At 36.7% G+C, this 13,203-nt stretch overlaps 1 protein-coding gene and 2 pseudogenes across 1 annotated transcript in view; all 3 read right to left on the bottom strand.

The window, feature by feature from the left end:
- PDXDC1 (pyridoxal dependent decarboxylase domain containing 1) overlaps positions 1–13,203 on the bottom strand; it is a 43,042-nt gene that overhangs the window by 17,265 nt on the left and 12,574 nt on the right. Inside the window, exons 5-12 of the mRNA XM_006910900.3 lie at positions 12,330–12,476; positions 10,989–11,178; positions 8,892–8,960; positions 8,008–8,086; positions 3,880–3,964; positions 2,890–2,938; positions 2,636–2,737; positions 1,666–1,791 (exon numbers count right to left, since the gene is read on the bottom strand). Coding sequence (XP_006910962.1) covers positions 1,666–1,791; positions 2,636–2,737; positions 2,890–2,938; positions 3,880–3,964; positions 8,008–8,086; positions 8,892–8,960; positions 10,989–11,178; positions 12,330–12,476 — 847 coding nt within the window. The remainder of the gene's footprint in view (positions 1–1,665; positions 1,792–2,635; positions 2,738–2,889; positions 2,939–3,879; positions 3,965–8,007; positions 8,087–8,891; positions 8,961–10,988; positions 11,179–12,329; positions 12,477–13,203) is intronic.
- Positions 6,613–6,731, bottom strand: LOC112479154 (annotated as a pseudogene).
- Positions 10,719–10,837, bottom strand: LOC112479155 (annotated as a pseudogene).

Here is a 13,203-nt window from a genome sequence, read left to right on the forward strand (position 1 = left end):
GCATATCACATTCGTATCTCAATTCCAGGTCTGTCACCACTGATGTGAAGATGAAACAGTATCTACCTGAGGGGGGTGTGGTTCCTTATTTCATCATATACTTTATGAGCATCAGACACTGGGAAACCCTTCGAGACAACTGAATCTTAAATATGCTCTTCTCAGTGGACTTTATGTTCTAGTGAAGCTGTGGGGATCAGAGGAGATACTGCATGGACAGTCTTCGCAGCGCTTGGCACTGAGTAAACGCTCAGTAACTGCTTTCCGTGAAGTAAAGACGATAGGTGGAAGAAAGGAGGAGGGCAGGGGGAGGAGGAGGAGGTGGAGGAGGAGGAGGATTTTGCTCTCAGAGAACCTATGCCCTAGTATGACCGTCAGGCATGAACGTACACTAACCACGTCTGAATTCCCACGCAGGGCACCATGTGCAGTTAGCAGTGGTGAGTCAACAAGAGGACATTATTTAAGTCCTCAAGAATATGTAAGATCAGCTAGCGTTTGCTTGCAGGAAGATGCCAGAGCTGCAGTGACCTCAAGGCAGCTGATGTCATCTTTTTTTTCTTGCACTCCGTAAGCCAAAGGGAATTGAAAAAACTCTCCCCTGAGGGCCTGAACCCTTCCCAAAGGGGCTTCAGTTACTACGGCAATAAAGGTTTTCCTTCCAAAGAAGCAAACTGCAAGATGTGAGCCAACAGCCCAGTGAGAAACTCTTTTTAAATGTAGTGCTTCTGTGAACACAATGAACATAAATCTTAAAATTATTTAATGTAAAAACCAAACTACTTCATTTAGAACGTTTCTATTTCCTTAGAAACTAATGTTAGAATGAACCACCATGACATTATGAATCAGAGGACGCCTGTTACAGTTATACGAAAATACTTACTTTTTCTTAAATATAAAAATGACACTTGAGGAAGTGCCAATTCCCCAGGAATATGCTTAAAACAAAGATTTACTTTTAAACCTATTTGCATAACTTACTGTACAGTCAGGCACTACTGTGAGAGCTTTACATGGATGAACTCATTAAGTCCTCATAATAGTCTTTGGGATAGCATTATCCCTATTTTACAGGTATGAAAACAGGGGTATGGAGAGGTGATGTCATGCTTTTAGATTTAGGTAGGACTCAGTTCTCAAATGCATAAAGATGACATTCTTTTGCTTTCTAAACTACAACATAATTATATATTTTTCACAATTAGAACATCTCAAAGAGAAAGAGAATTAAAACTGTCCCCCAAAGCTTTGCAATTAAGGAACCCAAGCCAGCTGATGTTAAAAATCTACATGGCATCTATAATCAGCCCCTGCCCAGCATGCTCCTTCACCCTCAAGCGTCAGTCAATGGAGTACTTATCCCGCTCTGCGCCCATCGCCACTCTCTGGCTGTCATCTTGTGGCCTCTTTTTCCATCCCATGCTGACACCCACATTCATTTGAATCTGATTTCCTATGGACACAAATGCTGGGACAACCCCAGCAGTCTCTCCCAGAACTTTGAACAAGAAACGTATACAAGCAGGGCTATTAGTCTGCTTGCTATGAGATGGGAAATACAGACAAGGTATTGGATGGAGAATAAATCCATGAAGTATTTTTCTGACACTACTTTGGTGATGGAGTATTTGTGACTCATTTAAACTTAAAGTTCCTACTCACCAGTTGGCAGGCATGCTTAATCCTCTCCACAATCCCATCAAGTCCCAAGTATTGTAAGGACAACCACAGTGGCAGGGCACGGAGTTTGTCGGCTGGCTTATTTGACGTAAGACCGGCAACTAACGTCTAAAAAAGCCGATATGGGTTTATTAACCATAGCCAATGAGATCACATAGCAGAATTAACTAGTTTCCATTTACCAGGCACTTAATACATGTCAGACGCTATGCCAGGCCACTTGGCTTGCATTATTCATTTGCAAATCCAACAAATCTATGAAGTAAGTATTCTAGGCAACTTAGCTCAGAGATCTTGCTTTGTCCAAAGGCTCGTGTCTGAGATTTGGCAAAGCCAGGATGAGAATCCAGATGGGTCACATCCCAGAGCCGGAGCTCTTAGCCACTCAAGAGGCAGCCACTTCCAAGGCAGTTCTGAGCGTCCTCAAATACTTAGTCATTATCAACTGGGCAAGACATCAACTGTTATAACAAGGGTCACTTAAAGCTTATTTGCACGAGCCTACCACCAACTGATCCACTATCAAGAACCATCGCTGTACCTTTTAAAAAATATCATGTTACGACCCTCTAGACAATGTAGACCAAGTGCTTTAAGTACTCCGACAGGAATGCTACTTCTTGGGAACCTATTCTACGGAAATAATTTGAACCACAGAAAGATGCTCATTGTTTCAGTAACAAAAATTTGAAAGTATCCAGAAGTTCACAAATGGAGAATGATTAAGTGTGGCATTAGAGTAACAGAATATTATGCTTTCATAAAAAGTTCTTCGTACACACAAGTATGGGGAGAATACACGTGGTAAAGTTTCATTTCTGTTACTGACAGTTTTTTTAAAAATAAAAAGTCATAAAAGTGGCATTAATTTTTCGGTTTTTCTGTATTTTGCCCCCAGATCCATAAGGATTAGCCACTCCCACTCCCTGCCAGTGAGAGAGAGTAAGCTTACCAACGCAGGATCGTCGTGTTTATAAAGGGTGACTGCAGGGACAGCTGGCAAACCCAGCCATGGGCCTGGGGTCAATGTCATGCTATCGCATTTGGTTGCAGCCTACCAAAGAGAGGACAACTTCTTGTTAGACTATCAGAGTACATGAAACCCAACACCCTCCTCCATTCATAAGAACTGGGAAAAGCTATCAGGGATTAAATGATTTTAAATGCTTTCTTAAAAACATAATATTTAGTAAATCAACAACATACCAGCACTGACGAGGAAACATAACCTAGAGCCAACGTTGCCAGATTCACACTGGAAGAAAAAACACCGATCTAAGAATCATTTACTGCTGCTTATTCACTAAGTATGTACTTTACAAAGAAAGAAAAGAGAAAGAGGCTGTGTTATTCTGAGATGACATTTAAATGTGTTTCAGCTGTGTTATTAGTTTTTATAACAGTAACAGAAAATGTAGTACCTACAAATTTCAGGAAAACCTTGAAAGCGCATTTTAATAAAAATGTACTTCCAGAGATTATCTCCTATTTACTTAGTGTAATGGGTCTCCTACCTTTCATAGCTATTATTTTCCAGTCATCATTCTTTCTCAGAGGGATAAAATCAGAAAGCAGCCTACCTTGCATGTGCCAGGTATGCACTATTCCGGCCTCCCCGCATCCCCCTCACCCACACTTCTCTCGGCAGCCCTCCAACGGCCTTCTAGGAAAACGTCCCAGTCTCTTCCATCAGACAACTTTGGGGGGAGGGGACACCGCCACCTGCTCCAGAGGTGGGCAAATAAGCTAAGCTATAAGAGTATTACATTTCCCTGACCACGCTGATTGGGTCGGATGAGACTTAGTATTAGAAATTTAATTCTAACCCAAAGGACACAAACCTGAAAAGAAGGCTGGAGCTGCTGCAGCTACTTTGCACCATAACAGGAAAGTCTATCTATAGATGAAGCCAACACAGAGGAAATCAAGCCAAGTGCTGGGGTGGGGAGTGGGAGGGCACAACACAAGGACACGAAGTCCTGACTGACGTTGTGCCTGAAGCCAATACTAACACTGTACTTTTTTTGTTATGTGAGCCAACAAAATCTCTTCTCACTTAGGCCGATTTGGGTTGTTTTGTCGGCAACTGAAGAGCCCTTAGTGATAAATGTCACAACTAAGTGGGAGCCCGGATGTCCGCTCCTCATGAGCGCTGTGTGCAGGCCAACCCTGGAGCCAACCTCACCCTCCACTCACCCCTCCACGTGAAGCCACATGCCATACTGCTCACAGAGTTCTCTCAAACGCCCAATCTTATCTGTGTGCCCTACCGCTGCAGTTCCTAGGATAAAACACACAAAAGGACACTAAAAGGAACAAATATTTTCTAAGTCTTTACAGTATGGTTAAAGCTTTTCTATACCTTATCTCCCTGTGAGAGAAGTAATATCATATCTCTGTTTTATTAAGATTTTCTTGGTAGACTGGCTTAAAAATCAACCTTTTCAAGTTAATTATTCAAGTTTTGAAGACTGTGTTCTCCATTATTTGTATCTATAACACAAGCCTGTTAATTGTGTTATTTAAGTTCTCTATATACTCATTTTCTATCTATTTCATCTGTTTTATGAGAAATATATTCAAATCTCCCACCAAAATTATGGGTTTGTCAATTTATACTTGTATTCTATCAATTTTTCCTTTACATATATCAGTCATATTCATAAGCATTCATATTGGTTCACTTTCAGATCATATGAATTATAATTAACATGACATCTACTTTATCTCACACTAACACTGCTAGAGTACTTTATTTACCCAAAATATCTTTTTTCCACTCTGACTTGTCATTTTCCGTGCTATTTTTATTTAGGTATGTCCTTTATTAAAAATATAGATGAATTTGAGGTGTTTTTAACCCAATTTGGAGGTTCTTTGTGTTAAAATAGAACATGTATTCTGAAGTCAGTTTGAACATATCAATTCATTTACACTCCAGGTTTTCCTGGGTAGACCCGTAACCACAAGCACAGTAATATATGGAGTCATGTATTCTCCCAACCATCCTAAATTTCCAGCTAGCAGAATCCCCTTTAGTTAAGATTTCAAATCCTCAACAAACACAACTGATATAAGTGGTTCTTTTGCAAGGGTTATGGGCTGAAAACTCTTTTCCCCACACAAGTCTGCCTCAAGTTTTTACAAAATCTTAACTGACACATTTGGTTCCATTGAAACAAGGTCAAAGGCCAATGCGCGGATTATGTCACATGGCCCATGAAAACATAAACCACTGTGCCATGTTTTAGTGACTGGACCACATTCGGATTATTCTTTCAAGTTTTTTGGCATGTCTGCTGGTTAACCCCTGGGATGTGTACTCTGGTGACAGCAATGGAGACACACTGGTAAGTTACTCAGTCACGTTTTAATTGCAGCCTCTCCCATCTTTCAAATGATTGAATATGGGTGGATTTATGTTTCTTTTTAAACATACAATATGCTAAATCAGGCAGGAAGTGGTGGTTTTCCTGGAAGCAATAAGGTGGCTATTTTTCTGTTTATTATTATTTTTAAAGTATAGTTGGCTCTCTCTGCAGCCAGAGGTTTCGAATCTGCAGATTCAACAAGCTGTGGATTAAAAATATTTGGAAAAAAATCTCAGAAAGTTCCAAAAGCAAAACTTGAATTTTCCATGTTCTGAGCACTGTGCTGAATCCACACGAATGAAGTGACGTGTAGGCATATCCTACTGTAGTCTAGATGCAAATGCAGGTTATATGCAAATACAACACCATCTACATTGGGGCTTCAGCATCAGATTTTGGTATCCAAGGGGGAGGAGGAGGGTCCTGGAACCAACCCCTGTGGATACCCAGAGATAACTGTAATCAGCTTTACTGATTAAAGTTTAATTTATATGAAATAAAACCCATTCATTTAAGTAATATGGTTTAATGAGTTTTGCCAGATGTATACAGTATATAACCACCACCAGTCAAGGTAGAGAGTATTTCCATCACCCCAAAAGTTTCCCCATTCACCTTGAGGTTTCACTTCTTTCCACTCCTCACTGGTTCCAGACAATCCTGGAACCAGTGATTTTTGTCTTTCTGTCACTGAGTTTTGTCTGTTTTAGAATTTCATATAAATGGAATCATATACTATGTAACTTCTATGTCTGGCTTTCTGCAGCTAGTATGCTTGTGAGAAACATCTCTGTTGGTATGTATATCAGTAACTATTTCTATTTATTGCTTAGTAGCCCACAAGATGGGTATAACACAACTGGTTTATCCATTCACAAGGTAAAGAACATCTGGGTTGTTTCTGATTATGAGTATTATATACAATTCTTCGTACAGACTTGTTTTCATTTCTCTTTGATAAATACCTACAAGTGGGACTAATGGGTTATACGGTAATTCTAAGTTTAACCTTTTGAAGAACTGCCAAACTATTTCTAGAGTAGCTGTAACATTATTCACACCCCTACCAGCAGTGTATGAGTTCCCATTGCTCTGCATTCTCGCCAGTGTTTAACATTGTATTTTTTTATTTTCTGCATTCTAACAGGTAAGTAATAGTAGCCCATTGTGCTTTTAAGTTGCATTTCTCTAATGAGTAATGACATTAGGCATTTTTTTAAATGCACATGCATTCATATTATTTTCTTTTGTGAAACATCTATTCAAATCTCTTGTTCATTTAAAAAATTGTACTGTCTCCTTAATGTTGAATTGTAAAACTTCTTTACACATTTTCATACAGTATATGTCAGAAAAATGTTTCCCAAATATTTTCTCCCAGTCTGTAACTCGCCTTTTCATTTTCTTAACAGGGTCTTTTGAACAGCAAAAACTTTTAATTTTTTTTTTCTGAAAAAAATTTTTTTTTTTTTTTTTTTTTAAGGCAAGGCAACCCTTGGTTGACCTCGGAGACTGCAAGGACCTTGTCAGCTTACAATCCCTTATTTTTTATTTTTTACACCTACAGCACCTGGTCTTCCTAGGTGGTCTCCCATCCAAGTACTAACCAGGCTCGACCCTGCTTAGCTTCCGAGATCAGATGGGATTGGGCTTGCTCAGGGTGGCATGGCCGAAGACTAAAACTTTTAATTTTTGATAAAGTTCAACTTATGATTCATGCTTTCCATGTCCTAAGAAGTCTTTGCTTAACACAAGGTCACAAAGATCTTCTGTATTTTCTTCTAGAAGTGTTACTGTTTTGGCTCATACATTTAGGTCTTTGAACCATTTATAATTTTTGTATTTAGAGTAAATTGAGATAAAGGTCAAGGTTCAATTTCTTTCAAGTGTTCCAAAACCACTGATGGAAAAGACTATCCTTTCTCCCTTGAATTACATTGAGATTTTTGTAAGAAATCAAGTGACCATATACATGTAGGTCTATTTCTGAACTCCCTATTCTCTTTAATTAATCTCACACTCTCTGATTTGTAGCATTACAGTAAGTCTAAAAGTCAGGATAAGTCTTCCAATTTTGTTCTTTTTCAAAATTATTTTGGCTATTTTTAGATCCTTTGTAGATTTCATATTAATTTTAGAATCAGCTTATCAATTTCTACAAGAAATTGTAGCCTGTTGAGATTTTGCTATGGATTGAGTTGAATTTATAGATAAATTTGGGGAGATTTGACTTAATGAGTCTTTCGACCATGCATATAGCACATCATTCATTCCATTTATTTGAGTCTTTCTGAATTTCTCTCAGCAACATTTTATAATTTTTGGTGTACTGATCTGGTATATATTTTATTAAATTTATCCATAAAGTTTTGAATGACATTTTAAATTCAATTTCAATTGTTCATTGCTAGTATACAGACATCTTGCGACCTTAATAGATTTGCTTATTAGTTCCAATAGCTTTTCTTTGGTTTCCTTAGGACTTACTATTTGTACAATCGTGCCATCTGCAGATAAAGACAGTTTATTCTTCCTTTTCAATATGTATGTCGTGTAACTATTTTTTTTGCCTTTTTGCACTGTCTACTTCAAGTGCAATGTTAAATGCACTATGGCAAGCAGAACAGAAAGTGAGAATTGACCCTGTCTACAAGGTGGACATTTGTATGACGTTTTAGAATCCAGTTTAGAAAGGAAGCACATGAAAGAGTAGAGAAGCACTTACAACCTAAATGAAAAAGTATACACACACAAAGTAACTCCCCAAACAAACCAACAATTAAAGGAATCTAATGAGCCAACTTTAGTGTTATAATTCTCAAAACAATGCTGATACAGACCATCTTAAGCATGTGGCAAACAAACATTTCTTAAGACTTGGTCTTTTTTAAGCTAAGTACCTAGCTTCTCTCTTACATGTTCAAAATGGAAGATTTGGGTTCATGACACCTACCAGCATTTGCAACAAGCAATAGGGGCAGTTTTCCTCGTTCTATATCATCTTTAATCAGTTTCTCCAGGAGGGCAACATCCTGGGATTAAAAGACAAACCATAAGAGCATGAGGCAAACAGCATAAAAGCTATACAACGAAAAAGTATAACTTCCAAATTAATCACTCAAGTCAATTCTTATTCTTGACGATTCTTCTATTCTCTCTAATCATAAACATGAAAATCAAAGTTTTCCCTAAAGACTAACTAGAAAAATTAGTAAAGTGTGATTAAAGTTAAAATCTGCATATACAGAACCAACATTTCTCTAGTTTAAAACATTTATGTTTAAAGGAAATGTTCTCTCAACACCCCCAAAAAGCCAAAACTGTACCTCTAGTATTACTCAGTAATGAATCTGAATTACAGAAAAACTACCTTGAAAAAAACTAAAGAACCCTAAAACCTATCCCTTTTGCTTCTAGCTTCAGTATGAAAAGTCTTATGACTTGCATGTCTAAAAACAGAATCCAATCCTAAGATTACAAATGAAGAAGCTCATTTTCAAAATCTTCCCATTCATAAATCCAGGCAATAGTGATAACCATTTCAAAGGATGAGCTATAGAAGGAATTACTGGGGCTTAACTGGACTCCATGTTTCCTCTTAAAGCAGGTGATATAGTGATTACAAGATCTTAAGATCCAGGTACTCCTGATCTATATGCCAGCCAACCTTCATGGTCATTCAAACCCGAAGCATGTATTACGCAATGGGAAGATTTAAGCGATAAACAAATAAGCTTATAATTATCTGGAAGCCAGCAAACAGAACTTCACCTGATAGGAAGACACGGATTCAAAATACAATTCCATATTATTTTACAAACCAAAAGAAGAACTCACCATCTGATGCTGGGATCCAAACATAGTGTTACAGGGTACACGAGATAAGCAGGGGAAGGGCAAGCCAAGCTGTAAGAAGAAACATACAATTTTACAAGGAAGCTCTGTCATCATTCACTTATGCCCTCAAAAAACTGTGGCTCTAAGACAAGTCATAATTATTCTTTTTAAACAATTTCTCTCCTTAGGAATTCTTAATATTTTAAGAGGGCAGAGACAATGCAAAATTTTCTAAACGCATCAACTATCAACTCATTTTCTAAATGAGTAAATATCTTTGGTATATTCTATATACCAAAAAAGAAACACACTTTTTCCAAACTGGAGAACAACCAAGACTTGAGCATTTTGGGGATAATTTAGGATATTTCCTCCAAGAATTAGTGGTAAATGACACCGGCTAAAGGCACTCAAAGAACAATATCTTATTTATGGGTCCATCTACTCCTAAAAAGCCATAAATAAGGACCAGCAGGTGCACATTTCTTAATAGAAATAAAATCAGTGTTATGACGATGGTAATGTCATATTTTATACTCTTCGTTTTTAGCTTCCAAGTCTTTGAGTTTATAGTTTTAGAAATTCTTAAACAGTTGCAGTCTATTGTACTATATAACTAAGATTTGCTAGAATTGAAAGACCAAAAATGTAGAGAGTATTTTAGTCACACTTTTTTCCCCTTAATGGATTTCTTTTTAAATTATGAAAGTGAAGACCAAATAAAACACACAATGAAAAATACAGAAATTAAAAGTGAAACTGCCCCCACATAAGCCACCAATCCCTCACTATTAAACAAGTTAGTATGGAACCTGCCATTTTTTTAGGTATAAATATATTTATATATTTTTCTAGGTATAAAAAATATGCATATAAACATGTAAACACTTTTAAAAACATGAACATGACCATCTTATACACAAAGCCGTGTCAACTGCCTTTCTCACGTAACAGGATACCCTCACACATCTTTTTAAGGCTGGACTGCTGTCCCAAGACAACCCTGGGTCCATAAAAGTCTGGCTCGTAGTAGGTACTCAGTAAGTAATTTGTTTCATGCTTCTATAGGGATACTACAAAACTCCCCATTTTGTACATCCTCAAGAGGACATAATTTCTGACCACAGCTCAGAACCAACTTAAATCCTTGAATTTCCCACATATATCTTCCCAGGGCTCCTCTATCTTACAAAAGACAAATCTTCCTAACAGTTTTGTCTTAAAATATTCTTGGCCAAGAGGCTTAACAATTTCTTTCCCAAGGTAACCTCCTAATCGGGCTACGTGTACTGTGAACTTTAAAAATGGTGATGCTCTTTGATCTAGTGATTCCAGATTACTCTGACAATCAGAGGAATATAATCCTAAACATAGAAAAAGCTTCATGTATAGATGTCCATAACAGCACTATACAAAAGTGTTACCTGAAAATGGTCATAGGAAGCAAACGAATGCAAACACTCTAATTGTACAAAAGGCAAACAATTAGTTAAAATACTATATACTCACTTGAAGGAATATTATGAAAACATTAAAAATAAACTTTATTTTGAAGAACTGTTAAAAGATATGGACCTGTTATAACAGTAAGTGGAAAGGGCCACATATAAGCATGTAAAAACACACATGTAGAAATAAAGTAAAATGCTGACTGTGGCTGTCTCTGGGCAACTAAAAAAGGTAAATATCTTTTTTAAATATAATTGATTAATATACGTTTATATGTGTGTGTATTTTTTTTTTTTTTTTTAGGCGAGGCAACCCTTGGTTGACCTCACAGATTGCAAGAACCTTGTCAGCTTACAATCCCTTATTTTTTATTTGTTACACCTACAGCACCTGGTCTTCCTAGGTGGTTTCCCATCCAAGTACTAACCAGGCCCAATCCTGTTTAGATTCCAAGATCAGACAGGATAGGGCTTGTTCAGGGTGGCATGGCCGTAGACGTATATATTTTTATAATGACAAAACAAGCATATAAAAAAATCTTCTTACTTAAAAAGAACACCAGCTAAAGAAATGAGTTTACACACTTTAAAAAGTTCCAGGACAGAACAAAACATCGAATCTTTAAAAATCCACCTTACATCCCATTACCTGATTACAAAGGTACTGGCCCAAGCCAGGCCTAGCAGCAGCACTAAGATATACAACAGGCTTCTTGTTGTACAACACATTGAATCCATCCACTACAAAGTCTTCATAACGAGAATGAATGGCGAGCCTGCAGATCTTTGCAAGTCCTTCTCTTTCTTCTTCATGGAAATAAGCGCAGCCGTTTTCATACCTGTTAAGAGATACCCATGTATCAATATGTTCTTATCTCTGGTTAACTCTTATTTTATATCCCAATCTTATAATCATGAAGCAATTCTTTTCTCAGCCTAGAAACTGCCACCTACATAAGTCAAAGGGACGAGAATCACCATCATTTCAGGTGGCTAACATCTCCTTATAGATGGAGATTACAAGGAACAGAGGCAATGCCCCTTCGTCCATATCTATCTCTACAAAAAAGCAGAAACTATAAAAACCAGTAAAGAACAAGTCCCTCTGACATAAAAAGGCTGAAAATCACAGTTTTGGCTTATTCTACAAGAAGCCCAATGCTGGATAACACGGGCAAGGTTCTTAGCAGAGTTTCAGCTCTAAATCATCTGAAGTAAATAAAATCATCGAAAATGCTAGTCAGGCTAACTTTTCTGCTTTTCTAACTTTTTTACTCTTCTTAACCTCTTAGAGAAGAAGAATAATTTTAATTATAGGTATTGAATTTTATTAGGAGAAAATTTTTCCTTTGCGATACAGCTAGGCAAACATATTCTCACCAGGCCAACCTCTGAAAAGCGAGTCTCGCAAGTCAAATGTTCCAGCGTCAGGCAAACACAAAAACATACTACCTTTTCCATAAAAGTAATAATGAACACAAAAATAACTACTAGTCCTGTGTCTTCCACTGAATCCTTAATCTGCTATAATTCCTTAATAATGCCAACATTATCATGGTATCGAGAAAATTTCAATTTCATAACATACTCTTCTTCTTTATGACATTTCTTTTCTACTAAAGCACAAGCCAACACTTTAAAATAACTGAATCAACTTCACTTTCTATCAACATGTGCCAATTAACAATCCCCAAAATAAACTGCTGACATCATCTAACTCATATGTGCTTAGATTCTTAGCTCTTTACATGAATTAATTCATTAGCTCTTTTAATCTTCACAACAATGCCATGAAAAAGGTATTAATGCTATCTATCTCCAGTTAGTAGATGAGAAAACTAAGGCATGGAGAGGTTAAACAACCCTTCCCAGAGGAAGGGGAAGAGGCGGCTTTAAACCCAGAGAGCAGAGCTCCAGAAAAGATCTCTCATCGTCTATACACAACTCATAAATATCTTTATCAGAAAGTAAAAACTTGTAATTTTTTTACCTGAAAATTCTGCATAGCCATAAGGTAGTGTCTGAAAGTATCCTAGTTGTAAGTTTTCTCAGCTTCTCTTTGTCCAATGTTGAAATATAAGCTCCCAGACTATGCCCCAGCAAAGCTATATGACCTTGTTCTCCAATATTCTGGATTCTGTTAATCAAAATTTATTATATTAAAAAAAGCAGTATTAAAAACATAAAAAATAAAACTTTGAGAGACAGTATTCCACAGAAATTTCTGTCAGACTGGAAATCCACTTAATGGCCTGGAATGCAGAAATGTAGATAAATTTAGAAAATTCAACGCCTTTAAGGTATCAATTATCTACAAAGAAAAATATTTTTTAAATTCATAGAAGATAAATATCTTTCTTTTTATTGACTAATAAATATACAAACTGTTTTTGAATAATGTTCCCCTGAAAGTTTTTAAATTTGAAAGCTGTAAGAACTAAAAGAGCTAAATGTGCAGAACACAATTTTTTAAAGAATCATTAAATGAAGATCAATTTACTGTATTAATTAGCTATTTATAACCATAATACAGCAAATTCAAGGGGAACTAGGCATTGTTTTATATATAATTTAAATGAATAGACTAATATCCCTTAATAAGTCAATAGGAAAAAGACAGGATACTGGACAAGAGATAGTTCATAGAAAAGGAAATATAAATGGGTCTGAAAACATACAAAAAGAACACAACCTGGTTCATAAGAAAAATGCAAATTAAAATTATGCTGAAATATCATTTCTCATCTATCAGACTGGCAATGACTCTTAAGTTGGCTAACAGCCTCGCAGGCAAAGGAAAAAGAGGTCTCTCGTACATTGCTGGTGGGACTATAAATTGGCATAATTCCACGAAGGGAAATTTA

This window comes from Pteropus alecto, unplaced genomic scaffold (assembly GCF_000325575.1).
Source record: "Pteropus alecto unplaced genomic scaffold, ASM32557v1 scaffold34, whole genome shotgun sequence".
Lineage (NCBI taxonomy): Eukaryota > Metazoa > Chordata > Mammalia > Chiroptera > Pteropodidae > Pteropus > Pteropus alecto.